Genomic DNA, 27,980 nt, shown 5'->3' on the forward strand with positions numbered 1-27,980 from the left:
GGGGTTTGGAGGGGATGTAAAAGGGAGGCAGAGTTGGATCCCTGCATCCTCGGGAGGTGTGAGGTGTTGGGAGAGTTTTGGGGTGGGGATGGCTGGTTGGGACTGCAGAGCCTGGAGGTGGAAGAGGATGGGTTTGGGTTGGATATTGGGGTGGATTCTTCCCTATGAACAGCATGGTATGGACTGCCCAGAGAAGCTGCAGCTGCCCCATGCCTGGAACTGTCCAAGGAGAGGCTGGACAGGGCTTGGAGTGACCAGGGATGGTGGAAGGTGTCCCTATGAACAACCCTTTGTTCCCTTCCAACCCAAACCAGTCTGAGCATCTCCAAACCCCATCCATGCCCAGAGAAGCTGTGGCTGCCCCATCCACAGCTGGAAGCGTCCAAGGAGAGGTTGGACAGGGTGACCTGGCATGGTGGGAGGTGTCCCTGTGAACAACCCTTGCATTCCCTTCCAACCATGGTGGAAGGTGTCCTTGTGGACAATCCTTACATTCCCTTCCAATCCAAACCAATCTGGGCATATCCAGATCCCATCCATGCCCAGAAAAGCTGTGGCTGCCCCATGGAAGTGTCTAAGGAGAGGTTGGACAGGGATTGGAGTGACCAGGGATGGTGGAAAGTGTCCCTGTGGACAACCTTGATGTTTCCTCCCAACCGTGGTGGAAGGTGTCCCTGTCCTTACGTTCCCTTCCAACCCAAGGCAATCTGGGCATCATGAACCCCATCCATGCCCCGAGAAGCTGTGGCTGCCCCATCCACAGCTGGAAGCGTCCAAGGAGAGGTTGGACAGGGTGACCTGGCATGGTGGAAGGTGTTCCTGTGAACAATCCTTGCATTCCCTTCCCACCCCACCCAGTCCGGGCTTCTCTTCACCCCAATCCCGCAGAGATCCTTTGGGGCGATGCCCTTTGGGGACGCCTTTGCTGGGCTCTCCAGCTGATTGCTGCTGTTCTCCCCCCTCCAGCCGGGCACTGTGGCGTGCCCAGCCCCATTGTGAACGGGCAGATCAACGGCGAGAACTACAACTACCGTGGCAGCGTGGTGTACCAGTGCCAGCCCGGCTTCCGCCTCATCGGCATGTCCGTGCGCATCTGCCAGCAGGACCACCGCTGGTCCGGGAAAACGCCTGTCTGTGTGCGTAAGTACTTGTCATTCCTTCACCCTGGGGGGACATCCCAGCCTGGGAGGGGCTGGGGAAGGGCTTGGGGAAGGGGCTGGGCAGAGCTCACACCCCCAGAGTGTGGGGCGGTTGAGGTATGAGGCGGCCGTGCGCGCGCGTTCGGGGCGTTTTGCTGTCGAGACTCCCATTTTCTTCATGCAGGAAAAAAACCTATTCTGTATTCACAAAGCTCCTTTTTATACAGTTTTACAGACCTCATGTGTGACTCCAGTTGGTTGGTAGCTTTCTGGTCAATTAGTTTATTGGTTGGGGTCCATCAAATCTTTCTATTCTTAAATTCTTGCGTGTATAAGTACTTGCCATTCCTTCAGCCCTGGGGGGAACATTCCAGCCAGGAGGGCCTGGAAGGGGCTGTGGGAGGGGTTGGGCAGAGCTCACACCCCTGATGTGTAGGGTGGTCAAGGTGTGGGGGCGCCGTGCACGCACGTTCGGGGCGTTTTTCTATCAGAATAAATCACACAAGACTCCATTTTCTTCACGGAGGGAAAAAAACCTGTTCTTTATTCACATAACTCCTTTTTATACAGTTTTACAGACCTCACGTTGTCTTTCCAATTTTTCAGTAGCTTTCTTCCCAATTACTTTATTGGTTAGTGTCCATCAAATCTTTCTATTCTTAAATTCTTGTGTGTATAAGTACTTGTCATTCCTTCAGCCCTGGGGGGAACATTCCAGCCAGGAGGGCCTGGAAGGAGCTGGGAAAGGGGTTGGGGAAAGGGTTGGGCAGAGCTCACACCCACGAGGTGTGGGGTGGCCATGCATTCATGTTCAGGGTGTTTTTCTATCAAGACTCCATTTTCTTCATGCAGGAATAAACCCTATTCTTTATTCACATAACTCCTTTTTAGGTAGTTTTAGTCACACACCTCATGTGTGACTCCAATTGGTTGGTAGCTTTCTGGTTTATTGGTTAGTGTCCATCAAATCTTTTCTATGCAGTTTTCCTTTTTATGTAGTTTTAGTGACACACACCTCATGTGTGTGCTGGAATTGGCTTTGCTTCCCTGGGAGTTGCCAGAGCAGCTCCTGTGCCCTTCCCCTCATCCCGAGCCAACAGCAACCTCAGGGGAAAAAAAAAACTCAAAAAAAAATCCTCACTTCAGGGATTTGGAAGTAAAATTTTCCCACAAAGTTTCTCCTGCTTGGGCAGATTCCATCTCTTCGGACCCGGTGCTGGAATTCTGATTTTCCTCCTATTTTCTTTCTTCTCCCTCTGCTTCCAGGTGTAACTTTTCCCTGCAGGGAGCAGCCAGGACTGGCATGGGGAGAGAGGGACGGAACAAAAGAGTTTGGATGCCTGGGGTGGTGTGGGATTAGGAACGGGAGCTGGGATTTTTGGAGAGGGATATGTGGTGTAAATCAGTGGCATCACCACTCGCCTGCCTGGAGAGGGATGAAGGGAATTCCTGGATGCAGGGAGTTCCTGGAGCCAATAACACCTTAAAAAATCCCTTTCTCTCAAAGTCATCCTGTATCTCAGCAGAGCAGGCCCCAAATCTTTGGGTTTTGGGATTGATGTGGGGGGGTTTTATGCTCTCCTCCCTTCACAACTTTTTCCAGTGAATAATCCACTTTTCTCCAGGAATAAATCCAGTGACATTTCCATTTTGTCCTTGCAGCCATCACCTGTGGCCACCCTGGCAACCCCCCCAACGGCCTCACCCAGGGCTCCCAGTTCAACCTCAACGACGTGGCCAAATTCCAGTGCAACCCCGGCTTCCGCCTGGAGGGAGCATCCCAATCCCAGTGCCTGGCCAATGGCCAGTGGAGCAGCACCCTGCCCTCCTGCCGAGGTCAGTCTGGGCCTTCCCTGGGGATTTCTCCACGATCCCAAGCCAGAAACCCCTGGAAGCCGCCCAGGGGATGTTGGAGATGCCAGGGATGCTGTAAATCCCATGGGATTTTCTCACCTTGCTGCGTTCTCCAAGGTGTTGGAGGGTGTTGGAAAAGGAAATTCGGGATCAGACCCAAATTTGGGGTCAGAGGGTGTTAAAGGCAGGCACAGATCAGATAAAATTTGGGGATCAGACCCAAATCTGGGGTCAGAGGGTGTTAAAGGCAGGCACAGCCCTACAAACACACCCTGCTGGTCACAATCCATGTCCATGGAAAATCAGGATCTCTCCTCTGCTCCCCCCAAATCACCTTGCCCAACCTCCTCGTTTATCTTCCCAGGAAATGCCTTCCCACAGCTTTGTGCAGAGCCCTCTTCCCTCTTTCCCCATGGGATCAGCACTCAGGTTCACTTCCCAAATCCCCTCCCCTCCCTGCACTCCCTCCCTCTGCATTCCCCTAATCCAGGATCTCTGCCCATGCTGGATTATCAATTATTCCCAAAAAATCCCGGTTTGGGATCAGTTATCCCCAGCTGGATTATCTCAATCCCAATTTGGGGCTGGATATCCAGCCTCTGCTGCTGGGTGAGACCCTGCAGGATTGCCTGGACTCCCTTTTTCACCCCTTTCCACAAGAAATTTTTCCGCTCCCACCCTCAAAAATCTCGGAGGAGGGGAAAAAAAAAAATTAAATCGCAGCATAAAAATCTTTATATCTTTATAAAATCTATTTTTTTTTTTTTTTTTTGGAGAACCCCACATTTTCCGCCTCGCCCTTCGCCTCCCATTATTTTTTCGGGTGTTGTTCTGTTGTTTGTTTGCAGTTGTGAACTGTTCTGACCCCGGGCACCTGGAAAACAGCGTCCGGCAAGTGCAGCCGAGCGGCCCCCACAGGTTCAGCTTCGGCACCACCGTGTCCTATCAGTGCATCCACGGATTTTATCTGTTGGGAACGCACGTCCTGACGTGCCAGGGAGATGGCACGTGGGACAGAGCCCTCCCCCAGTGCCTTTGTAAGTGGCCCCAACCCTCCCTTGTCTCCAGCCCATGAGGGAAAATCCATCAAGCCCCCCAAAAAAATCCACCCAAAAAATAAAATCCACGTGGGAATGATCCCCAGTGGTTCCAGGAGCTTCGCAGGGAAGGGGGTTTGGGGTTTGAGGAAAGGATTCTGCTAGAGGGGGTTCTCTTTGTAAGGGCAGGTGCATCCCAGTGGATTTTAGGGGTTCCAGGTGGAATCCCGGTGAATTTTGGGGTTTGAGGAAAGGATCCTGGTGGAGGGGATTCTCTGTGTAGGTACAGGTGGATCCCAATGGATTTTGGGGTTTTCAGGTGGAATTCTAATGCATTTTGGGGGTTTGAGGAGAGGATCCTGCTGGGGGCATCCTCTGTGTAGGGACAGGTGGAATCCCAGTAGGTTTTGGGGTTTGAGGAGAGGATACTGCTGGGGACATCCTCTGTGTGGGGACAGGCAGATCCTGATGCATTTTGAGGGTTCCAGGTGGAATCCTAATGGGTTTTGGGATTGAGGAGAGGCATCCTGCTGAGGGCATTTTCTGTGTAGGGACAGGCAGATAGATCCCAACGGATTTGGGGGATTCCAGGTGGAATCCAAATGAATTTTGGGGTTCGAGGAAAGAATCCTGGTGGGGGAGGTCCTCTGTGTAGGAACAGGCAGATCCCGATGAATTTGGGGGATTCCAGGTGGAATCCCAATGGGTTTGGGGTTTGAGGAAAGGATCCAGCTGGGATAGTGCAGGTGGAGAGGGCAGGAGCAGCTCTGGAGCACAGGGAGGGCTCACCTGAGTGAGTGGAGACTCACCTGAGTGGCTGAGGTTACACCTGAGTGAGTGAGGGCTCACCTGAGTGAGTGAGTGAGTGGGTCCCAGTCCTCCACTGGGAATTTGGGATCCAGAGTGGATTTTAGCTGCCTTAGGGAGGTGCAGGCAGGAGCAGCCCCACCCCAGCATGACCAGTTTGTCCCTTTGAGCACTAAACCAGCTGCAATCCCATTCTCTGCCCAGCTCCAGACATTCCAATTGGCTGGAGCTGTTCCAAAGCTGGGATTGTTCCTTTTGTTTTTTCCACGTTTATCCCTCCACACCAAATCCTACCGAGCAGTTTTGGGCACATTTTCCTCTCCTTTTGTCCTGTCCTCACCCCTTGCATGGATCCTGGGGAGTTGGTGAGTGATGATCCATGTTCCCACAGCCAGGGGGGAATTCCTGTTAAAACCCCAATCCCAGGCTCCCTCACCCCCCTTGAGCACAAGGGATCTCCTTCCTCCATTTTATCTCCCATAAATGTTGGGATTTGGAGGATTTGTGGGCATTTGGAAACCCAGGTCAATTTTACCACTGATTCCTTGGATTCCTTGGAGTTCAAAGTTTTAAAAAAAGGAGATTTTTCCCATATTTTTGTTTCCTGTGTATTGAACTTCCCTGTGAGGATGGGGAGGCCTTGGCACACGTGCCAAGAGCAGCTGGAGGTGTCCCCAACCCTGGAAGTGTCCAAGGCCAGGCTGGACAGGGCTTGGAGCAACCTGGGATAGGGAAAAGCATCCCTGCCCATGGAAAGGGTTGGAATTAACTGACATTTAAGGTCCCCCCCAAGCCAGAATTGGGGATCCCCGGGGGCTGAAGCTGTGTCTCTGTTGCAGTGGTGTCGTGTGGCCACCCCGGGTCCCCTCCCCACGCGCAGATCTCGGGGGACAAGCACACGGTGGGCTCCGTGGTCAGGTACAGCTGCCTGGGCCGGCGCACGCTGGTGGGCAATGCCACAAGGATGTGCCAGCTGGACGGGCGCTGGAGCGGCTCCCTGCCACACTGCTCGGGTGAGGGCCCTTCAGGGGCACTGCGGGGCACACAGGCACCGTCAGCTGGCCGTGGTCACCTGTTGCTGGTCACCTGTTCATGGTCACCCATCCACGGTCACCCATCCACGGTCACCCAGCCATGGTCACCCGGCCATGGTCACCCGGCCATGGTCACCCGTTCATGGTCACCCAGCCATGGTCACCCAGCCATGGTCACCCAGCCATGGTCACCCAGCCATGGTCAGCTGGCCATGGTCATCCATTTATGGTCACCCATCCATGGTCACCCAGCCATGGTCATCTGTTATTGGTCACCCGTTCATGGTCACCCATTCATGGTCACCCATTCTTGGTCACCTGTTCATGGTCACCCAGCCACAGTCACCTATTCATGATCACCCGTTCATGGTCACCCAGCCATGGTCAGCTAGCCATGGTCACCCAGCCACTGTCAGCTAGCCATGGTTACCCATTCATGGTCACCATGGTCATCACCTCCCACCCATCATCACCTACTCCTTGTGCCTTGAGGAGGAGGCACCTCCCTTCCCTGAACTTCCCTTTCCTGAACTTCCTTGAACTTCCCTTCCTTAGACGTTCCCAACCCTTCCCTCTTCCCTCTTCCCTCTTCCCTTTTCCCTTTTCCCTTTTCCCTTCCCTTCTTCCCATGCTACAACCCCTCCTTGTTCCCTGAGGTTGCTCAGGGCTGGCTTGGAGCACGTGGGAATTCCTTCATGGAGGGGAAACATCCCTGGGGCTGACGCTGGAGCCTCCACCTTGGGATTCAGGAATTGTGGCCACGTTTGCATCCAGCTCAAAACCAGGGGGTGCTCCTGCAACCAGGGAATGTTTAATTTGGAATTCCACTGCTCTGCTGGGGTTGGAATTCCCGATGAGGGTGACAGGAGCCACCGTCCCTGGTGGCTCTGGTGACTCTGTGCTCTCCCTGCAGGGGGCAGCCAGGGCGTGTGTGGCGACCCCGGGATCCCTTCCCACGGCATCGGGCTGGGGGACGCCTTTGACGTGGGCAGCGTGGTGAGGTTCAGCTGCGAGCCCGGCTACGCCCTGCGCGGCTCCTCCGAGAGGATCTGCCACGCCAACGGCTCCTGGAGCGGCACGCAGCCCGAGTGCGAAGGTACTGCTGCGCCTCGGGGGCTCTTCTGCCGTCCCCAGAGCTGCCCCGGTGTCCCCAGGGCTCTTCTGCCGTCCCCAGAGCTGCTCTGATGTCCCCAGGGCTCTTCTGCCGTCCCCAGAGCTGCTCTGATGTCCCCAGGGCCGTTCTGGTGTCCCCAGAGCTGCCTCAGTGTCCCCAGAATTGCTCTGATGTCCCCAGGGCTCTTCTGATGTCCCCAGAGCTGCCTCAGTGTCCCCAGAATTGCTCTGACATCCCCAGAGCTGCCCCAGTGTCCTCAGGACTGCCCCAGTGTCCCCAGAGCTGCCCCAGTGTCCCCAGGACTGCCCCGGTGTCCCCAGAGCTGCCCCAGTGTCCCCAGAATTGCTCTGACATCCCCAGAGCTGCCCCAGTGTCCTCAGGACTGCCCCAGTGTCCCCAGAGCTGCTCCGGTGTCTCCAGGACTGCTCCAGTGTCCCCAGAGCTGCCCTGGTGTCCCCAGAGCTGTTCTGGTGTCCCCAGAATTGCCCCGGAGTCCCCAGAAATTTCTCTGATGTCCCCAGAGCTGCACCAGAGTCCCCAGAGCTGCCCTGGTGTCTCCAGAATGCCTCCAGTGTCCCCCAGAACTGCTGTACTGTCCCCAGAATTCCTGCAGTGTCCCCAGGACTGCTCTGGTGTCCCTAGAATTCCTCTGATACTCCCAGGACTGCTCTGGTGTCCCCAGAATGGCTCTGGTGTCCCCAGAAGCGTTCTCACGTCCCCAGAATTTGCCTTTCCTGAGGACAGGCAATGCAGGAGGAACCCCTTCAGAGCCCTGGGGGTTGGTTTGTGGTTTCTGGGCGATTTTAATTCGATTTCCCCGTTTCCCCTGGCAGTGATTTCCTGCGGGAACCCCGGGACGCCCAGCAATGCCAGGGTGATCTTCAACGACGGCCTGGTGTTCTCCAGCTCCATCATCTACCAGTGCAGGGAGGGTTATTACTCCACTGGGGTGCTGAGCAGGCACTGCACCGTCAATGGCACCTGGACTGGGACCAGCCCCGAGTGCACTGGTGAGCACTGGTGGCACCTCAGGTTTTAACTTTTCTATTTTTCAGGTTTTGTGCTGTTTCAGTGTGTGGGTCTGGGCTCCATGTCAGGGGATGCTGAGCTCTGTGCACAGGGCAGGGAGACAAAACAATTCCTGCTCCAGCTGGGGACCAAGGACAAATGATCCAAATCTCAGCCCAAGAGCACAAACACCGTGGGCTGGAGAGAGAAAAACAAGCAGGGTGGGACTGCATAATTGGACAATTAACCCCAATATGCAAATGGACCAAAACTTATAAAAATGTGAGACCTTGTAACCAGTCATCCATTTTTGTGACAATTTTGGTTCATCTTGGGCGTAGCCCTGGCTGGGCTCTTGTGCTGCCCAAGGTGGATCCATTGAGGCCTTTTAATAAATCCCTGCTTTATTTTTTAACTCTGTCCAGCCTCTGTTTTAGGGCAGCCTTCCCCAGGCATCACTGGGATGGAATCCTGCCACAGGGAGAGGGGAAGGATGAGCTGCCAGGCCCAGCTGTGCCCACATGGTGCCTTTTGGGGCTACCTAAAAACAGAGGCCAGACAAAGTGAAAGGAATAAAAAGCACTTCTATTTATTGAAGGGCCTTCAGGTACATTTAGGGCAGACAAAGCCCCCCAGGGGCTGCACCCAAAAAATGGACAATGGGTCATGGGTTTCACACTTTTATAAGTTTGGTCCATTTGCATATTGGGGGTTAATTAATTCCAATTACAGCTTCAGCTAATGAAGTCATTGACCCCAAGTTTGCTCCCCCCAGGTCACTTTTGTTTCCATCTCTCAGGGCCTGAGGCAGTGAGGTGTCCCTGACTGCCAGGCCTGGAAAGGAATTGCTGTGTCTGCCCCAAATGGGAAAGCAGCAGCTCACACTGTGTGTGGAGTTTGGAGTTACACACTAAAGAACTGCAGGATTACAAATATCTGGAAAATAGGAAAGCTGAAATCCTAAACACACGAGTGCCACCCTGAGAAACCCTGCTAAAGCCTGGCCTGGCACCAGCAGCAGCTCAGCCTGGGAATTCTGCTGGGACCTAATGGAAAAATCTTGCTCTGGGGTTGTGTTTTCCAGCCGGATGGAGGAAGCTCTAGGATAATTTTGGGAGTGGGTGTTGGCTGAGCTGGAGGGGCTCTCTGGGGCTGCCCCTGAGAGTGACATTGCTGGGACAGGGCTGTGACCTCAGGGCTGGAATGGGGTGGTGGCAAAGGTGGATTTACATCGGAGGCAGTGAGTGGGCTAAGCGGGGAGTGCTGCGGGCAAACTGCCTTCCCTTCACCCAGATCTGACCCGGCTTTGAGTCAATGTTTAATGAGTGTTAATCCAGCTCCTTTCAAGGTCTTAATGAGCCATTAAACTCCAGCTTGTGCTACAAGCCTGCTCCACATTTAACTGGTTAAATCCCACCTGGAAAAAACCACTCGGGACCATCCCAGGCGTGGTTCCAGCTGCCAGAAATTCCCCTTTTTCCCTTCCTCGGCAGTGATCAACTGTGGAGACCCCGGCGTGCCGGCCAACGGGCTGAGGCTGGGCAGTGACTTCACCTACAACAAATCCGTGGTGTTCCAGTGCACTCCTGGCTTCATGATGGAGTCAGACAGAGCAGCTGCCCTCACCTGCACCAAAGACCGCACCTGGAACGGCACCAAACCCGTCTGCAAGGGTAGGAGCCCCGCGGGTGTTGCAGGACACGAGTCTTGGAGGCCACCAGAGTTTCCCTGGAAGCCTGGCTGGGCGTTCCCCAGCTCCCTCGTTCCACCCAAAGTTTGGCATTTGTCAGGGAAGCAGCAACACCTTGCTGTGTTCAGGGCCATCAATCTGTGCCTGGCAGGGAGGGAAGGAGTTGCTCCTCTCCTTCAAAGCCCAGGGAGTAAAGTGATTTTGCACAAAAACTCGTATCAGGCTCAGATGAAATATTGTGTTTTTCCAGCGGACGCTGTGCTGGCATCACCCAGAAACATCTGAAAAATGTTCCCTGCGAGTCTTTTCATTATTCTGAGATGGCTCCTGTGGTTCAGAGATAGAAAAGGGAAATAGGAAAGCAGTGGCTGGGCAGGCTGGATCTGTTTTCCTCGCCCCCCCAGCGCAGATAAAATGTGTGGCAGCATCTCTGCATTCCTTTAAAAATCTGGAAAATTCACCTGTCACGGAGCTGATATAAAAACAGGCCACATAAAACCCCTCAAATGCACTCCAGGTCCTTCAGAGGCTGTAAAGAGCAATTCTTCCTCTCCTTTTTCATTCTCTGCACTGAGCAAATGCTGCAGAAATGATCCAGAATGTGGCCAAGAGTCTCATTTGGAGGCACAGGTTTAGCTCCTCTGAGCTGAAGAGCAGAGTGCTGCAAAAATGTCATCTCCAAACACCCCAGAGTGGGTGAAAACCCGACAGGTTGTGGCTTCAACTGCTCGTCTGAGCCTCAGCCAGGTTGTCCAAAATGTGTGAATCTTCGGGGAAATCTGGGATGAGCTTTCACACCATGTCAGGGCAGGTTTTTACCTTCAGCTGAGAACGAGCGTTGACTTCAAAATCGGATTTGTGGAGATGCTGAGGAAAAAAAACTCTTCCCCCACAGGGTGGTGGGGCACTGAGCAGGCTGCCCAGGGAATGGGCACAGCCCCAGGATCTCAAGGAATGTTTGGACAAGGCTCTCAGGGATGCACAGGGTGGGATTTTGGGGTGTCTGGGGCCAGGGCTTGGGCTGGATGATCCTCGTGGATCCCTTCCCGCAAGATATTTTATTATTTGGGATTGAACTCCAAACTTTGAAGGGTTTCACCCCACTTTGTGCCAATCCTGGGAGATGCTCTTGGAGAACAGGAGGTGACTTTGCTCCTACATGGAATTTGCTTGTTAATGGAAATAATTAAGAAGTGGAGAGACCTGACCCTGCTTTTCCTTTTTCTTTTCCTTTTTCTTTTTTCCTTTTCCGCTTTTCCTTTTCCGCTTTTCCTTTTCCTATTCCTTCTCCTTCGCCTCCTTCTTTTTCTCCTTCTTCTCCTTCTTCTCCTTCTTCTCCTTTTCCTCCTTTTCCTCCTTCTCCTCCTTCTCCTTCTTTTCCTCCTTCTCCTCCTTTTCCTCCTTCTCCTCCTTCTCTTCCTTCTCTTCCTTTTGTTCCTTTTCTTCCTTCTCCTCCTTCTCCTCCTTCTCTTCCTTTTCTTCCTTCTCCTCCTTCCTCTCCTCCTCCTCCTCCTTCCTCTCCTCCTCCAGCCATCACCTGCAGAGCTCCCCAGGCCATTCCCAACGGGAAGGTGGTGGGTTCAGATTTCAGCTGGGGTTCCAGCGTCAGCTACGCCTGCCTGGAGGGTTACCAGCTGTCCCTGCCCGCCGTGCTCACCTGCGAGGGCAACGGCTCCTGGAGCGGGGAGATCCCCCAGTGCTTCCGTGAGTGCCACCTTCCCTCTTCTCCACCAGGAACCAGCAGGATTCTGCCTCAAATCTAGCTTTTCACGGCTTTTCCCGACTTGTTTTTCCCAAGCTCTGCGTCACTGAGCAGCTCAGGGTTTAGAGGGATCTCGCTGTGCTTCGTGCCCTGTTCCCAAATGGAGTTTTCCAGCAGCTGGAGTGGGAATTTTTGGTGCTACGGGGTTGCTTCAGGAGTCTGGAGCTAAAGTCTGGCTGCTCTCCCACCTCCCTCAGGGCTTGGTTTTTTTGGAGCCTTGTTTTGGCACCTGTAAGGAGGAGGCAGGGACACAGGTGGTCACTCTACCCCTGTGACAGAGAGGTGAGGCCACATTTGGGATGAATCCGGGCATTTTCCATGTTCCTGCCTACAAAACATCCTCAAAACATGGGTGTTTGCCCTCAGCAACCCAATCTTCTGCAATCAGGATTCCTGGAACTGCCAAAAAAATTCCTTGGGCAAAGAGCACTGTGTTGCAGCAGAAGTTGGGAATGTTTTGTGAAGGCTGGGTGGGTTTGATATAACAGCAAACACCAAAAAAAAAAAGAGAGAATTAAAAAAAGAGAATTAGCATCTCCTGATGCTAAAGGCAGCTCTGAGTCCCTTTTCCAGCTGCACAATATCCATTTTCATATTAAATCCCGCAAACCCCTCACTGTTCCTCACACCTGTCCCAGGATTTGGGATAATTAGTGGGTTTTCAGTGTGATACAGAGCCAAGGAACAAAGTGACACCGTGCAATTAGGGGAGAAAAAAGAGGGGGGGAAAAAAAGGCAAATCCGGGGGAGAAGGTGGAAGTTAATTAACAACCATTGACAAAAGGAGATAATTACAAGGAAAGCAGCCAGCAACACCTTCAGCCACCGCTGATTCCCGAGCTGATCGTGGAGCTGGACGGGCTGTGATGGGATGTGACATTCCTGAGGCGTCTGTGGCCACCTCCTTGTCCCTTTGCCGTTGCAGCCGTGTTCTGCGGGGACCCGGGGACCCCAGCCCAGGGCAGGAGGGAGGACAGAGGCTTCACCTACCGCTCCTCCGTGTCCTTCTCCTGCCTGGCCCCGCTGGTGCTCGTGGGCTCGGCGCGGAGGTTCTGCCAGTCCGACGGCACCTGGAGCGGGACCCAGCCCAGCTGCATCGGTAAGGGGGGCACAGCTGCAGCATCTGGGGGCTCGCTCCACTTCCAGTCCCAACCCACCGGGGTCCTTGGAGGTCAGCATGGGAGCAGAGGGCAGGGAGGAGGGCGGGATGACCGTGGTGCTTTGTTGCGGTGTTGTGAGGGTCCCCAAGACGAGGTGAGAGATGAGAATTGACTCCCAAGTTCTCAGAAGGCTGATTTATTATATTATGATATAATATAATATAATATAATATAATATAATATAATATAATATAATATAATATAATATAATATAATATAATATAATATAATATAAATAATATTATTAAAATATTGTATAATATATATAATTTTATTATATAATATATAATATCATATATAATTAAAATTATTATTATAACATTATATGTATTGTTTATATATTATTATACTATATTATATTATATTATACTATATTACACTATATTATATTATATTATATACTAAAACTATACTATATTATATTATATTATATACTAAAACTATACTAAAGAAAGAGAAAGGAGACATCAGAAGGCCAGAAAAGAATGAATAATAAAAACCTGTGACAGACTCAGAGAGTCCGACGTAGCTGGCTGGGATTGGTCGTTCATTAAAAACAATTCACATGTTTGGATAAACAATCTCCAGGCCACATTTCACAGGAGCAAAACATGGAGAAGCTGAAGCTTCCCAGCTTCCCAGGAGAAAGGATTTTTCATAAAATATCACGGGGTCAGTGCTTGGAGCTTGGGGTGTGGGTGTGGGGAAGAGCTGTCCTGATCCAAGGTGTGTGTTCCCAGTTTTTCTCCTGAGGGGTGAAGTGCCTCTGGTTGCTTCGTGCTGCAGCAGGCAGGGATTTAAGGAACAAGAAGATCCATGTGTTCTCCTTGTTGCTGTGTGTTCCTTCAGAGCCAAATCCCATTTGTGTTCCAGAGGTGCAGCAGGACCCGTGTGCCCTCCCATAAATCCCTTCCCTGTTTTTAACAGATCCCAGCCTCACGACGTGTGCAGATCCTGGAGTGCCTCTTTTTGGGATGCAGAACAATTCCCAGGGATACCAGGTATGGCTGTGGAAGAGGGGTGTGCCACCCTGCTTGGTCCTTGGCCTGGATTCACGTGTCCTCCCGTGAACTCATGTGTTGTCCCATGGATTCACATATCCTCCCATGGATTCCTATGTTACTCCATGGATCCGCGTTTCCTCTCATAGATTATTCTGTTCTCCCATGGGTTCATGTGTCCTTCCATGAGTTAATGCCTCCTGTCATGGATTCACATGTTATCCTGTGGATTCACATGTTATCCTGTGGATTCACATGTTATCCTGTGGATTCATGTCTCCTCCCATGGATTCTTGTGTCTTCCCATGGATTCATGTCTCCCCTGATGCATTAATGTCTCCTCCCATGGATTCATATCCTTCTTCCATGGGTTCTTGCATCTTTCCATGGATTCTTGTGTCCTCCCATGAGTTCTTATCCCCTCTCATGGATTCTTGTGTTATCCCATGGATTCAGTGTCCTTCCATGGATTCATGTCCCATCCTCTGGGTTCGTGTGTCCTTCCATGGATTCCTGTCTCCTCCTGGGAGCAGGACACCCCAGCGTGCTCCTTTAGCCCTCCAAGTGTGTTTGCACAGCATTAATTAGGCAGTGCATTGTATCTGAAATTAATTACAGTGCTAATTAATAGTTGCTGCTATTCACATTAATTCTCATTAATTTTCAGGCCAAATCCTGCAGGTGCTTTTGCTAATCCCATCTCTCATCCAGCAGGAAATCATTGGAATGGGGACAAAAATCCCACAGCGACTCCCTTGGGGGGCTCCATTCCCACCCATTCCCTGCTGGGATGGTGGATGCCAGAGTGGATCCTTCCATTTTCCTGCTAATTAGTTACCTTAATCTTGGGGTTTAATTAATTAATTTTCGGTTTAATTAATTTGGAGACACCACGAGTGGGATTTTTGCTCAGCTGGGAGTGGAGCTGCTCCCGTGAGGGGTGAGATGGTGTCAAGGGGATGGAATGAAGGTCTGGGAATCCCTGGGAAGCTGAGTGATTGTCTCCTGTTGGGATAGGTGGGAAGCATCCTGTTCTTCAGGTGCCAGAAGGGATATCTCCTGCAGGGCTCCACCACCAGGACCTGCCTGCCCAACCTGACCTGGAGCGGCGTCCAGCCCGACTGCGTCCGTGAGTCCTGGGGATGCCACGGGGAGCTGGGGCCCTCAGCCAGGCTCTGCAAAAGGAATCCTTGGAGGAAATGTGTTGGATTTTAGGGAGAATTGGAGATTGCAAAGCCAGTTTTTAGTCTGCACCCACACCTGGCACTCAGTTCTGGGTTCAGAGGTGCTTCAGCATCTTTTGGTTTTGTCTTTTTCCCTTAAAAATGGGGGTGGCCAATCCTGATTTTCAGCTCATCAGCTGGAGCCTGGTTCAGCTTTAGCCAGGAAGAGAAGCCCAGCATGGGAAACTCTTCCAACTGGGAAAAATCCCTGTGAGCTGTGGTGTGGAAACTCTTCCAGGAGGGTTCCCCTGTTGCTGTCACGGTGTCACTTTTCACCCTCCCCGTGCCCACCTGGCTGGTTTCTCTCACCTGTTTTCCCTGTCCTCTCCAGCCCACCACTGCAAGCAGCCCGAGACCCCATCCCATGCCAACGTGGGTGCCCTGGACCTGCCCTCCCTGGGTTACACCTTGATCTACTCCTGCCAGAGCGGCTTCTACCTCACCGGGGGCTCCGAGCACCGCACCTGCAAAGCCGACGGCAGCTGGACAGGGAAGCCCCCCATCTGCCTGGGTGAGGGGCTGGCAGCACCAGCTGGGCTCTGAGACCCTCCCCAGGCTCTCAGGTTGTGGAGATCCTGGGCCTTGAGGTCCTTCAAAGGTGGTTTTCAACCTGCAGATAAACCCAAGATTCGGTTCTGGTGTCAGAACTCCAAGGAAGGAGGGGGAGGTTTTTTCAGCCTTGATTTTGTTCCCTTAAAAGTTGTGGGACGGCCCAGCCTGATTTTCACTCGGTGGGAGGGTCTCCATCATTGGTCTCCACAGCAGAATCCCAGAACTTGGTTGGAAAAGGCCTTTGAGGTCATCGAGTCCAACCTGTGACCCAACACTCAGGTGCCACCTCCTGTTTTTCCTTGAAGAGCCACTTGGGGATCTTCTGGGGAGCTTTTGGGTCTAGAAGCACCTGCACAGGACAAAAATTGTTTATCTCCCCCGCATCTTACCTGCCACAGAGTCTTGGATGAGGAACAGATGAGGAACATGGTCTGATCCATGGAAATGGAGCCCTGTGGCTCTCCTGGAGCCAGGGTCACTCTGGATACTTGGGATTGGAGCAGAGGGAAAGGCAGGACAGGCTGGGGACAGTGGCTGAAAGGTGGAGAGGGACCTGGGGGTGCTGAGGGACAGCAGCTGGACATGAGCCAGGGGTGCCATGGTGGTGTGGCACCTGGCTGGGTCAGGGAGAGACCAGCAGGAGCAGGAAAGGGATTGTCCCCTGTCCTGGGCACTGGTGAGGGACACCCCAAGTGCTGTGTCCAGTTCTGGGCACCTCCATCTGGGACATGGAGGGGCTGGAGAGTGTCCAGGGAAAGGAACAGAGCTGGAAAACTCCTGATGGAGCTGAGAGGGCTCAGCCTGGAGAAGAGGAGGCTCAGGGGGGACCTTGTGGCTCTGCACAACTCCTGACAGGAGGGGACAGCCGGGGGGATTGGACTCTGCTCCCAGGGAACAGGGACAGGAGCAGAGGGAACGGCCTCCGGCTGGCCAGGGCAGTTTGGGGTAGGATTTTAGGGAAAATTGGTGGAAAATTGGGAAAAACGGTGGTCAGGCCTTGGCAGGGGCTGCCCAGAGAGGTCTGGAGCTCCCAAGGGAAGCCTGGACGTGGCACTCAGAGCTCTGGGCTGGGTGACAAGCTGGGCATCGGGCACAGCTTGGCCTCTGTGACCTTGGAGGGCTTTTCCAGCCCCGGGAGCTCTGGGGTGGGCAGTGCCAGGCCCCACCATGCAGTACTGACCAGCTGTGCTTTGTCCCCTGTCCCAGCTGACGTCCGGCCCAGCGGGCGGCCCGTGGGCACCGCGCGGGAGCCGCCGCTCGCCAAGGCCTCAGGTGAGGCTCGGGGGGGCTCCTGCCCATGGGCACAGCCCTGGCACCCCTCAGATCCCCCTCGTGCATCCCTTCCTCTGTGTGAAAAACCCCTGTCACTTGTTTTTAAATTGTACTATTATTTTTTACTATTATTATTATTATTATTATTATTATTATTATTATTATTATTATTATTATTATTATTATTATTATTATTATTATTTTGTTATTTATTATTGTTTTGTTATTTATTATTATTTTATTACTATTAAACTTTTAATAGTAATAAAATGGTCATAAAAATAGTAATATAATTAGAGTAATAATAAATTGGACAATTTGGATTAGGACAATATAAGACAATAAAAACAAAGAGTTACAGACAGTCCAGGTACATCTTTCTGGGCAAAATAAGCCCAAAAAAGGCCCCACGTTAACAGAGGATTAACCCTTAAAAACAACAGCCTGTTGCATATTCATACACCTCATCCATGATGCAGAAATTCCATTCAAACACAGGATTCTGTCTGGGCACTGTCAGCTTCTTCCTCTGAATCCTAACCGAACCTTCGAGGTGGGAAGAATTTTGTTTCTTTTGATAATGGGGCAATAAATTCTTTTTCTTTGAAAGATTCAGGTGTCCTGTGGCTGCTATCTCACTGCAAGTCCTTTCTTTAAAAAAAGTATCCTACATAGCATCGTTTCTATTTTAACACTTTTTATAACCCAAAACTATATTTAACACAGTACTTAAGAGAATTAATACAACATCACTTTCTAGCACAACACATATAATATTCATTTGAATATTTGCAAAAAGCCAATCATAAAATACATGCATTTTTCACACTCTGGAAACTGCCACATGCCCCCATCCTATTCCACGGAGAACAAACGGGATCCTTACAGGAGCTGGACACCAACACCCACTGCCCTCCCCACAGCATTCCAGCCCTTCCAGGATTTTGTACATTTGACCTTTTTTATTTGAATTTTCCTTAATAAGTTTATTTCCTCAAGTTTACTTGAACTTTTCCTAATAAATTATTTTGGGGGTTAGTTCGTTTTTAAAATTCCCTTGTGTTTTTGGTCCCAACAGCCAAACTGAAGGCACTGGTTTTGGCTTTGTCCCCCATGGTGATGGCTCAGAGCGGCTGGGATTTAAGATACTTAAAACACAAAATATTTTTGAAATATTAAATCTTTTAAACAATCTATTTTCAGTGAATCCAAAGAAAGCAGAAATCTTGCTCTGTTTTATATTTCCCCCCCTTGAAAAAAAACGGAAATGCTGCTGGGTAATTTTTTTTTTTTTTTTTTTTTTTTTTTCACATCTCCCCACTGCTGCAATTCCAGTGCCTGCGGACGTGTTTGCAAGGAATTCCCTGTGGAAAGGCTCCTATGAGTACATGGGGAAGAAGCAGCCAGCCATGCTCTCTGTCACCAGCTTTGACCCTGCCACCAGCAAGGTCAACGCCACCTTGATCGACCACAGCGGGGTGGAGCTCCAGGTGTCAGGTGAGGGACACGGCGTGGCCTTTGGGAGGGGGTGGCACTGGCACTGCCAGGGCAGGGACTGTCCCCTGTGCTGGGACGTTGTGGTAAAAGCCCATTCTTGACTGGACAGGTCATATTTTACAGGATTATCAGAAGGTACCGTGTCAAATCTTACTGGTGGACAATACGTTCACACTTAATTTGTGGGTCGGCGCACGGTGTTTTGCACATTTGTCAAACTTCTGTATTTTTAGTTAGTTTGCACAGTTTTTCTACTGATTCTCATGAGATAGATCTTATTGTTTATACTGGTGCACTCGTTTTTCACTCTAGGAATAGATTTTAGTGTTAATGAATCTTTCATACCAAGATTGTTTTCTCATGGGAACTTGCAGCCATTAATTTAGGCCTGATTTTATGAGGCCTCTCTTTTATAATTTCTCTTCCTGTCTGCAACACTGGGACACCTCTAGGGCTGTGTCCAGTTCTGGTCACTCCTGGCCAGAGGGACGTTGAGGGGCTGGAGTGTGTCCAGAGAAGGGAATGGAGCTGGAAAAGGATCTGGAGAACTCCTGATGGGGCTCAGGGAGCTCCCCACAACTCCCTGACAGGAGAGGGGTCAGGCTCTGCTCCCAGCATGAGACAGCCTCAGTCTGTGCCAGGTTGGATTTTAGGGAATATTTCTCCATGGAAAGACCTTGGAGCTGCCCAGGGAAGTTTGGAGTGCCCATCCCTGGAGGTGTCCAAGGTCAAACTTGGAGCTTTTTGGCAAAAAAAACATGGAATTATGTGAGCTGGACTTTGATGATCCTCGGAGGTCCCTTCCAGCTCATGATTCTGAGTGTTCCATGTCCCTGCCCTCCTGGAGCACCAGGCTCTTCCTGATCCAGCAGCAGAACCTGAATATTAATTAAATATTAATTAAATATTGAGTTGAATCCTTTCCCTTGTGGAAAATACCTTCAATATCCTGGGCTGTGTTTCCCAGTGCATCCCAATGCCAGGGCTGGTGTCCACTCAAATCCTGACGTGGTTTCTCTGCTCTCCCACTCAATTATTTCCAACCAGAGTGATCCAGAGCTGACAAAAATCCCTTCTTTCCCAGGGATTTACAAGAAGGAAGATGTGCACCTGCTGCTCCAGGTGTACCAGATCATGGGACCACTGGAGATCTTTGCCAACAAGTTCAGGAATGACAAATGGGCTCTGGATGGACACGTGAGTGCACAAAATCCACCCTCCCTTGGCTGTGCCAGCCTGGATTTCCCTTCCCTGGGGCTGAGGGATAATTCCCAGAGCTGGGAGGGGACATGTGGCACTTCTCCAGCAGGTGACAGCTCCTCCTGCAGCTGGGGGTTGGTTTTGTTGCCTTGGGGTTTGGAATCCATCACCTCCCAGATAATGCTGGGGGAGAAACCAACAGGATTCGTCCCTCGTGGATGTTTTACATCTGCTCAACATCTTGCTGGAAAAGCTGATTTTCCCTGCTGGAGCCAACTCTTCACCCTTTACCTGTGTCTGGGAGTTTCCCAAGCCCTTTAGGGATCCAAGGTAGCTTGGAAAAAATGTGGATCCAACTGACCTATGGCCACTTTTTCCCCCTCTCCCTCTGGAATCAGCAATGTCCTCTCCAGCTCATCACAAACAAGATTTTTTTAGCTTCCCTTCCCTCAAGACAGGAGAATTTTCAGCAGCTGAGCGGTGAAACTCCTTAAAAAATGCCAGGGTTTTCTGGGGAATTGCTTCAAATTAATGCGCTTGGGAGGAGCTGGGATGAGCTGGGTGTTAAATCCAGGGAAAAGTTGGGTAAATCCATTGATTTCCACTCTCCACAGGTCTCATCAGAGTCCTCGAGCGGCACCTTCGTGTACCAGGGCTTTGTGCGTGGCAAAGGCTTCGGGCAGTTTGGCCTCCAGAGACTTGGTAAAATTCCTTGGATTTGCACTTTTCTCCTCGATTCCAGAAGCTCCATTTTGGCCTGGTTGGGCGTTTCCAGGCAGGGAATTTTTCTCCAACCCCTGGCTTGAATTTTCCGCGCTTTCCGAGTTCTGCTGAACTTGGTGTGAGGTTTGTGGGAGACAAACAGCACAAAACAAACAGCACAAGAATAAAATTTGTAATTTGGGAGCAAAATGAGGGATAACCAGGCTGCTGTCCAAAGGCAGGGAGAGTTTGGAAGCACAAACAGCACCTGGATGTATTTATTTCCAAATTCCCAGATCCCTGCCAAGCCCAAATCCCATTCCCACCACAGCAAGTGTCTCCATCAGAAATCACAGAGGCTCTTGGGAGCTTAAACCCCCCAAAGTTTAAGCTCCTAAATACCTCTTAAAGCATGGTTTGAGCTCTTTAATCCCTCAGGATTGCTGGAATCTCGTCACCTTTATGGATGCTCATTATTGCAGCGTTTCAGAGTCTCCTTAAAGCCCAACTTCATGCATCCAAGTTGGACCTTTTTGGCAAAATAAATCAATTTATATCTCTCTTCAATTGAAGATGTAAATAAATTATGAGACCTAATAGGCTGGATCTCCATCCTTGCACATCCATTTTTAAATTCCATTTTCCAGCACCCCTTCACTCATTTTGCTGCTGGTGCCACCTGTACTTTGAGCCAAGCCCTTTTTCCCCAGCAGGGGTTTGGAAATGTGGGAAATGTGAAAGGAAAACGAAGGAAATGTGTTCCTTTCTGCTGTGTTCCAGACATCAGCATGATGGAAAATGATCCTGAATCCATAGGCCACCACTTTGCATCCAACAGCAGCTCCGTGGCAGCCGCCATCCTTGTGCCTTTCATCGCCCTGATTATTGCAGGGTTTGTGCTTTATCTCTACAAACACAGGTGGGTTTGGGGCAAGAATTCCAAAACCTGAAAGAAATTCAGGGAGTTGAGAGAAATATCAGAGAGCTGGGCTTAAAATCCTCCCCTTAGGGCTGGTTTAATTCAGGAGGTGGGGCAAAAACAGAAGGTTTGAGAGATTATTGCAGGGTTTGTGATTTATCTCTGCAAACACGGGTGGGTTTGGGGCAAGAATTCCAAAAGGTGAAAGAAATGTAGAGATTTGAGAGAAATATCAGTGAGCTGGGCTTAAAATCCCACTTTTAGGGTTGGTTTGATTCAGGAGATGGGACAGCAACAAAGAGGGTTTGGGAAATTGGGAGAGTAATTCCAAAAGGTAAAAGAAATTCAGGGATTTGAGAGAAATATCAGTGAGCTGGGCTTAAAATCCCCCTTTTAGGGTTGGTTTAATTTAGGAGATGGGAAAATAAAATATGGCAGGATGGCAATTTGGGAGAGGAGAGGAGAGCAAGGAGGGTTTTTCTGGCCATTAATGGGATTTGTGACCACATTTAGGAGGATAAAAAGCAAATTCCCCCCCTCCTCCTCATGGCTTTGAATGTGGTGTAAATTCAGTTTTGCTCCTGATCAATGCTGCAAACCCCCAGATGGATTTTCCTGCCCCATCCCCACAGGTTTCCCCTGTCAGTGCCCTGCCTCAGGTCTGTCACCTTGTCATCTTGATTTCGTAAGATTTTCCAAGCCTTCTGATGTTGACATTCTTGTAACAAACTTCCTCACACGCTTTCTGTAAATAACTCATTGTTTTGCATTCTTTTATGGAGGAGGAGAAATCTGATGGGCTGTTGGTGTGCCCGGTGTCATCGGAGAGGTGGCACTGTCACCCTCCAACCCACTGTCACTCTTGGAAACCTATAAACGTTAGAGTCAGAAAATAAACTTCCCTTTTTTTTTCACCTTGAGAACAGCGTTGCGCGTTCGGTGCCCTGTAGTGACATCACCCGCGTGGCTTTTGTCCCCCAATCCCACAGGAGGAGACCCAAAGTCCCGTTCAACGGCTACGCCGGCCACGAGAACACCAACGTGAGGGGCACCTTCGAGAACCCCATGTACGACAGGAACCTGCAGCCCTCAGACATCATGGCGGGCGAGGCCGAGTTCACAGTGAGCACGGTGTGCACGGCCGTATAGCGCCGTCCCCGCACGGTGAGTGCGACACGGCCACCGCCGCGGCCACCGGCCTGCCCTCGGGGCTGTGGGGCCTGGGATGAGGGCAGGGGGAAGGGTTTGGGGTCATGGGGTGTGTGGGGAGGTGGAAGGGTTTGGGGTCATGGGGTGTGTGGGGAGGTGGAAGGGTTTGGGGTCGTGGAGTGTGTGGGGAGGTGGAAGGGTTTGGGGTCATGGAATGAGGGTAGTTGGAAGGGTTTGGGGTCGTGGAGTGTGGGGAGGTGGAAGGGTTCTCTTGGGATCATGGAATGTGGGGATTTGGAAGGGTTCTCTTGGGATCATGGAATGTGGGGAGTTGGAAGGGTTTGGGATCATGGAGTGCAGGGAGTTGGAAGGGTTCTCTTGGGATCGTCGAATGTGGGGATTTGGAAGGGTTTGGGATCATGGAGTGCAGGGAGTTGGAAGGGTTCTCTTGGGATCATGGAATGTGGGGATTTGGAAGGGTCTGGGATCATGGAGTGTGTGGGGAGTTGGAAGGGTTTGGGATCATGGAGTGCAGGGAGTTGGAAGGGTTCTCTTGGGATCATGGAATGTGGGGATTTGGAAGGGTCTGGGATCATGGAGTGTGTGGGGAGTTGGAAGGGTTTGGGATCATGGAGTGCAGGGAGTTGGAAGGGTTCTCTTGGGATCGTCGAATGTGGGGATTTGGAAGGGTTTGGGATCATGGAGTGCAGGGAGTTGGAAGGGTTCTCTTGGGATCATGGAATGCGGGGATTTGGAAGGGTCTGGGATCATGGAGTGCAGGGAGTTGGAAGGGTTCTCTTGGGATCATGGAATGTGGGGAGTTGGAAGGGTCTGGGATCATGGAGTGCAGGGAGTTGGAAAGGTTCTCTTGGGATCATGGAATGCGGGGAGTTGGAAGGGTTTGGGGTCATGGAGTGTGTGGGGAGTTGGATCATGGAGTGTGGGGAGTTGGAAGGGTCTCCATGGGATCGTGGATTGAGTTGGAATGGTTTGGGATGGTGGAGTGTGTGGGGAGTTGGAAGGGTTCTCTTGGGATCATGGAATGTGTGCAGCTGGAAGGGCTCTCATGGGATCATGAAGTGCAGGGAGCTGGAAGGGTTTGGGATCATGGAATGCAATGAGTTGGAAGGGTTCTCGTGGGATCATGGAATGTGGGGAGCTGGAAGGGTTTGGGATCATGGAATGTGTGGGGAGTTGGAAGGGTTCCCGTGGGATCGTGGAATGAGGGGATTTGGAAAGGTTTGAGATCATGGAATGCAGGGAGTTGGAAGAGTTCTCATGGGATCAGGGAATGCAGGGAGTAATCCACCTGGAACACTCCAATTTCCGGGTACCCCTTCCCCAGAATTCCCACGTGCCATGACCAACCCCTTGCTTCCCCAGATTCCCGTGGCCGGTGTCCAGCGTGGACGCCTGTCCCACCTCACCATCCATCCATCCCCTCCCCTCCTCCCTGCTCCCTGCTCCTGCCGAGGCCGTGGGGAAGCTGCTGCACCTCCCTGGAATTCCCGAGGGGCTGCTGGATCCACCTCCAACCTCCATCCTGCTGGATCTCCAAGCCAAAGGTTCTGCCCCGGCCCCGCTCCCAGACCTCGGGAAGGCCTGGTGGTGGGAAGGCTTTCCCCAGCTGCTCCTGGAAGGAGCTTCCCAAACTTTGGGAAGAGCTTGGGCGACAAAGAGGTTGTGCACAAGGTGCTGGATTCCGTGGAAAACACCTGCATGGGACAGGATGAGGATTTGTGTGTCTGGGTTTGGGTTTCTGGGTTATTTTTTGGTTGGATTTTCTACCCCCGGGCTTGAGCAGAGGAAAGGTTTTCAAAGGGGAGCTTTCCAAACCTTGGGAAGCTTTTCCCCTCTTCCCTGTGTTTGGTTTTCCTTTGGGCATTCCTGGCTGGATTTACAGAAAACACCTGGATGGTACAGGATGAGGATTTGGGGTTTCTATATTTTGGTTTCTGGGTCATTTCTTGGTTGGGTTTTTTTACCCCAGGGCTTGAGCAGAGGAAGGGTTTTCAAATGGGGCCTTTCCAAGCAAAACTTGGGAAGCTTTTCCCCTCTTCCCTGTGTTTTGCTTTCCTTTGGGCATTCCTGACTGGATTTATGGATAACACCTGGATGAGACCAGAGGAGGATTTGGGGTTTCTGCATTTGGGTCTCTGGGTTATTTCTCGGTTGGATTTTCTATCCCAGGAAGAGTTTTCCAAATGGGACCTTCCCAAAAGCTTCCCTCTTCCCTGTGTTTGATTTTCCTTTGGGCATTCCTGGCTGGGTTTTTCCTGCCTCGTGTTCCCCCTGATTTGAGCTGGGCCCAAATCCCTGATCAGGAATTCACTGCCAGACGATTCCTGAAGGGACAGGAATATCCAAAGGGACAAAAATCCTCTCTGAAAAGAACTCAACACGAATTCCCCCAAAAGCTTCCCAAATCCTTTGCCCTTTCCAAACTGATCCTCCAAAGGGCAATGCCAGAGGAGTTTTAATTCCCATCCTGAGCTGTTCCCTTTATTTCCCAGGGGCACTGAGGTTTCCCGGGATTTTGTGGGAGCAGGGAAGGCTCTGGATCCTTATGATCCAAAGTTTGCTTGGAGTCACTTTTTTTAGGATCAGGGGAGGCAGAAGTGCCATTCCCAGGTCACTGAGTCCAGGAGACTCCAAGGAAAATGAGGATGAACCCTTTGGAATGGGGTTTTCCATCCATGCGCCCATTCCAGCGTGGATTTTCTCCTCCCTGAAGCTCTGCCTGGGATAATCTGGGAATTTTTGTTGGTTATCCTTGATTTTCTGGGTGTAAATACATCAGTATTTTATTTTTTGTTACTCCTGGCTCTCCCACAAGGGACCAGAATTCCCAGCCTGCCAAAATATGCCACCTGTGCTCCCAAAAATGCCACTTCTGCTCCCAAAAATCCCACCAAGGTGCTCTGATTTCTCCCTGGGAAGTGGGAGCCGGATCCCGAGCCCCGATCCAGCGTGGGCAGGGGTCGGGGAGATGTTCCCAGATGGATTTGGGGAGGATCCCAGGGTGGAATTCCATGGGCAGATGGCTTGGGGGGGTGTCAATCCCAGCAGGACTCCAAGGGAATATTCCCCTCTTCCCTTGTCCCCCCTCCATCCTCCCAGGGCTGGAACAAGGCTGGGAGAGCCCCTTGGAATCCTTGGATCCCACCCTGCCTATCCCTGATCTTTTCCAAGCTCAATTATCCCTAAAAACCCCAGAGCCCAACCCAAACCCCTGCCACGTCCCAGTCCCAATTCCAGGCCCCAAAATTCCAACAATCCCTGGAAGCAGAGCTTGGATCCTTCCAGGTTCTTCTCCAAATTCCAGGCAATCCTCCCCTGGCTGCTCCACACCTGGCTCCCACTGATTCCGTGGAAAATCCAGGAGAAACCCACGTCCAGGAGTGCAAAATAAATCAAAAATATTTTATAACCACCCAGGCAGGGAGAAGAGGGAGCTCGACTTTAATGGAATTTGCTGCTTTGGATCCATGAATTCCCTTTTCCTGCTGTTGCCCAGGGAGCCAAGGAAGTGGGAAAAGGGGTTTAATCCCATTTTTTTGCAAGCTGGCTGAGATCTGCTCCATGCCATTCTCCATCCTTGTGCCCAGAGGACTTGCATATGGTAAAAAAAAAAAAATATGGGAAAAAAATGAAAATAAAAGGGAAAAAAAATGAAGAAAAAAGGGGAAAAATGAAGAAAAAAAAAGGGAAAAAATGAGAAAAATTATAAAAAACCACAAAAAAAGCTCAAATCCCTCTTTTGTACAGAGATATATTTTTATTAATTAAAAGTTTGTACAGCTAAAAAATAAATAAAAAAAAACAAAATGTAATTTTTTTTTCATTGTCGTAGGGAAAAACAAGAACAAAAAAAAGTAGTGGAAAAAAAAATCAGCTTTTTTTTGTAAATGTAATAAAGTGTATAAATGGTTTCCATAAAAATGTACATATGGAATCTCTCCATGCCCCTGGCTTGTCTGCAGAATTCCCAGTTAATTTATCTGTCTCTGTATATGAGGCTTTTCCGTGTGTTCCCAGCGTTCCCTGCGGAATTTCAAAGCTATTTTCGATTTTGGACTTCCAAATAATAAAAAATCTCGATTTTTGCATTGCTTTTTCTTACAGCCCCCTGGTGCTTTTTTTTTTTTTCCTTTTCTTTCTTTTGGGTTTGTTTTCTTTTTGGGTTTTTTTTTTTTTTTGTTTGGGGTTTTTTTGTTTTGGGAGGGTTTTTTGGGTGTTTCTTTATTTTTGCGTGTGTGTTTTTGGGGGGGTTTTTTAGGGTTTTGAGGTTTTTTTTGTGAGGGTATGTGTGAATTCCGAAAGGTTTATCCCGGGATTTTCTGGATGTGCACACACCACTCGTGCAGGGATGGAAATTCCCGACTTTTCCATCACATCCCAGTTTCAGGAAGGGGGAAAATCCGAGCGAATTGGGTGGATTTGGATGAATGGATTTGGCTTTTCCAGCAGGATTTTATCAGCAATATCCCATGGGAAGGGAGAACGAGACCCTTCCCGCTTCCCAACCCCCGCATTCCTGCTCCAGGAGCCCCAATTTGCCTTAATGAGGTTTTAATTAACGCCTCGTCTCTCTCGCCGCGCCCGGTGATTGGCAGGAATTAACTCGGGATCGAGGAAATTTGGGATGAAAAAGGCCCTGGAGGGATCTTTGATGTCCCGAGGCTGCTCCCGTGTGGATTTGATGCTCCCTTGCCTTTTATTTGGCTTTTCCCGCTCCCAGACGCTTCATCCTTGGATTTATCCTTGGATTTATCCTTGGATTTGTTCCCTCCTTGGCTTGGTTTATCCAAAATAAAGGCAGGTGAAGGAGCTGAGGTTTTTTGGGATGGGACGGGATGGGACGGGATGGGATGGGATGAGTTCCTTGGGATTCTGGGGCAGCAGAAGGGATCCTGCTGGATTTCCATGGATTCACGGGGAGGGAAGAGGATCCAAAACACCTTCGGAGCTTCCCAGAGGAGCTGGGGCTGCCCCATCCCTGGAATGTCTGAGCTTGGAGCAGCCTGGGACAGTGGGAGCTGTCCCTGGCCATGGAATTTTGGGTGGAATGGGATCATCCTTAAGGTTCCTTCCAACCCAAACCATTCCAGGATTCTTCCTGCTTCCAATTCCCAAAATTTCCCTCGGTATTTGGGGTTTAATCCCTGACCCAGGCTCAGCTTTTGGGTGTTCTTCAGGAGAGAATTCCTCATTTCCCAAGCATTTTTTAGCCACCAAGTTCCAGCCCTGGAATCTCCTCCAAAACAGGGATTTGGTGCTTTTCCAAAGCTTTCCCAACACCTCTGCCAGCATTCCCTGGAATGAAAGATCCCAAAAATCCCCACGGATCTTCCAGTGGCTGCTGATTGAGGGAGAGACCAGCAGGGAAACTGGAAGGATCTGGAGCATCCATTGGGAATATTTTGGGGAAAAAAAAACATTGGGAGAGAGAGCTGGAGGAGCTGGAGCTGCCACTGGGAATCTTTTGGGGGAAAAAACAGGAAAGGACCATCAGGGAAACTGAGGATTTCTTCAGGAAAATCCCATGGGATTCCTCAGAGGGATCCCTGCCCTGATGGCAGGAGTTGGCTGATCCCAAAAAAAAAAAAAAAAAAATCTGGGAGATATTTTTAATTAGGATTTTCTTCTTTGAAAATGAATCCCCCTGAGTTCTGATTCCTTCCATCTGCCAGCCTGGAATATTCCAAGCTCCAGTAAAAACAAGTGGGAAACTCCCCGTGAGGAGAGTGGAAGTGCAGGAGGGACGGAAAAGATGGAATCATTGCCTTGTCCCACCTGGGATTTATAAAATAAACTATAAATTAAATATCTCTTTAATTAAATGTCACTTTAAAGATCA

The 27,980-nt window shown here is 50.6% G+C and overlaps 1 protein-coding gene across 3 annotated transcripts in view; it reads left to right on the top strand.

Annotated features, from left to right (window-relative positions):
* CSMD2 (CUB and Sushi multiple domains 2) overlaps positions 1–26,244 on the top strand; it is a 248,594-nt gene extending 222,350 nt beyond the window's left edge. For all 3 annotated transcript variants that reach the window (XM_036396894.2, XM_054517183.1, XM_054517184.1), the window contains 19 exons: positions 967–1,140; positions 2,802–2,975; positions 3,842–4,030; positions 5,677–5,850; positions 6,785–6,967; positions 7,819–7,995; positions 9,487–9,666; positions 11,214–11,387; positions 12,371–12,544; positions 13,533–13,606; positions 14,624–14,735; positions 15,161–15,340; positions 16,588–16,653; positions 17,989–18,150; positions 19,235–19,347; positions 19,965–20,052; positions 20,833–20,971; positions 21,961–22,135; positions 23,504–26,244. In XM_036396894.2, the coding sequence (XP_036252787.1) occupies positions 967–1,140; positions 2,802–2,975; positions 3,842–4,030; positions 5,677–5,850; positions 6,785–6,967; positions 7,819–7,995; positions 9,487–9,666; positions 11,214–11,387; positions 12,371–12,544; positions 13,533–13,606; positions 14,624–14,735; positions 15,161–15,340; positions 16,588–16,653; positions 17,989–18,150; positions 19,235–19,347; positions 19,965–20,052; positions 20,833–20,971; positions 21,961–22,120 (2,693 nt within the window). In that variant the 3' untranslated portion in view covers positions 22,121–22,135; positions 23,504–26,244. The remainder of the gene's footprint in view (positions 1–966; positions 1,141–2,801; positions 2,976–3,841; positions 4,031–5,676; positions 5,851–6,784; positions 6,968–7,818; positions 7,996–9,486; positions 9,667–11,213; positions 11,388–12,370; positions 12,545–13,532; positions 13,607–14,623; positions 14,736–15,160; positions 15,341–16,587; positions 16,654–17,988; positions 18,151–19,234; positions 19,348–19,964; positions 20,053–20,832; positions 20,972–21,960; positions 22,136–23,503) is intronic.
* The last annotated feature ends 1,736 nt before the right edge of the window (positions 26,245–27,980 follow it).

Source organism: Molothrus ater, chromosome 24 (assembly GCF_012460135.2).
Source record: "Molothrus ater isolate BHLD 08-10-18 breed brown headed cowbird chromosome 24, BPBGC_Mater_1.1, whole genome shotgun sequence".
NCBI lineage: Eukaryota > Metazoa > Chordata > Aves > Passeriformes > Icteridae > Molothrus > Molothrus ater.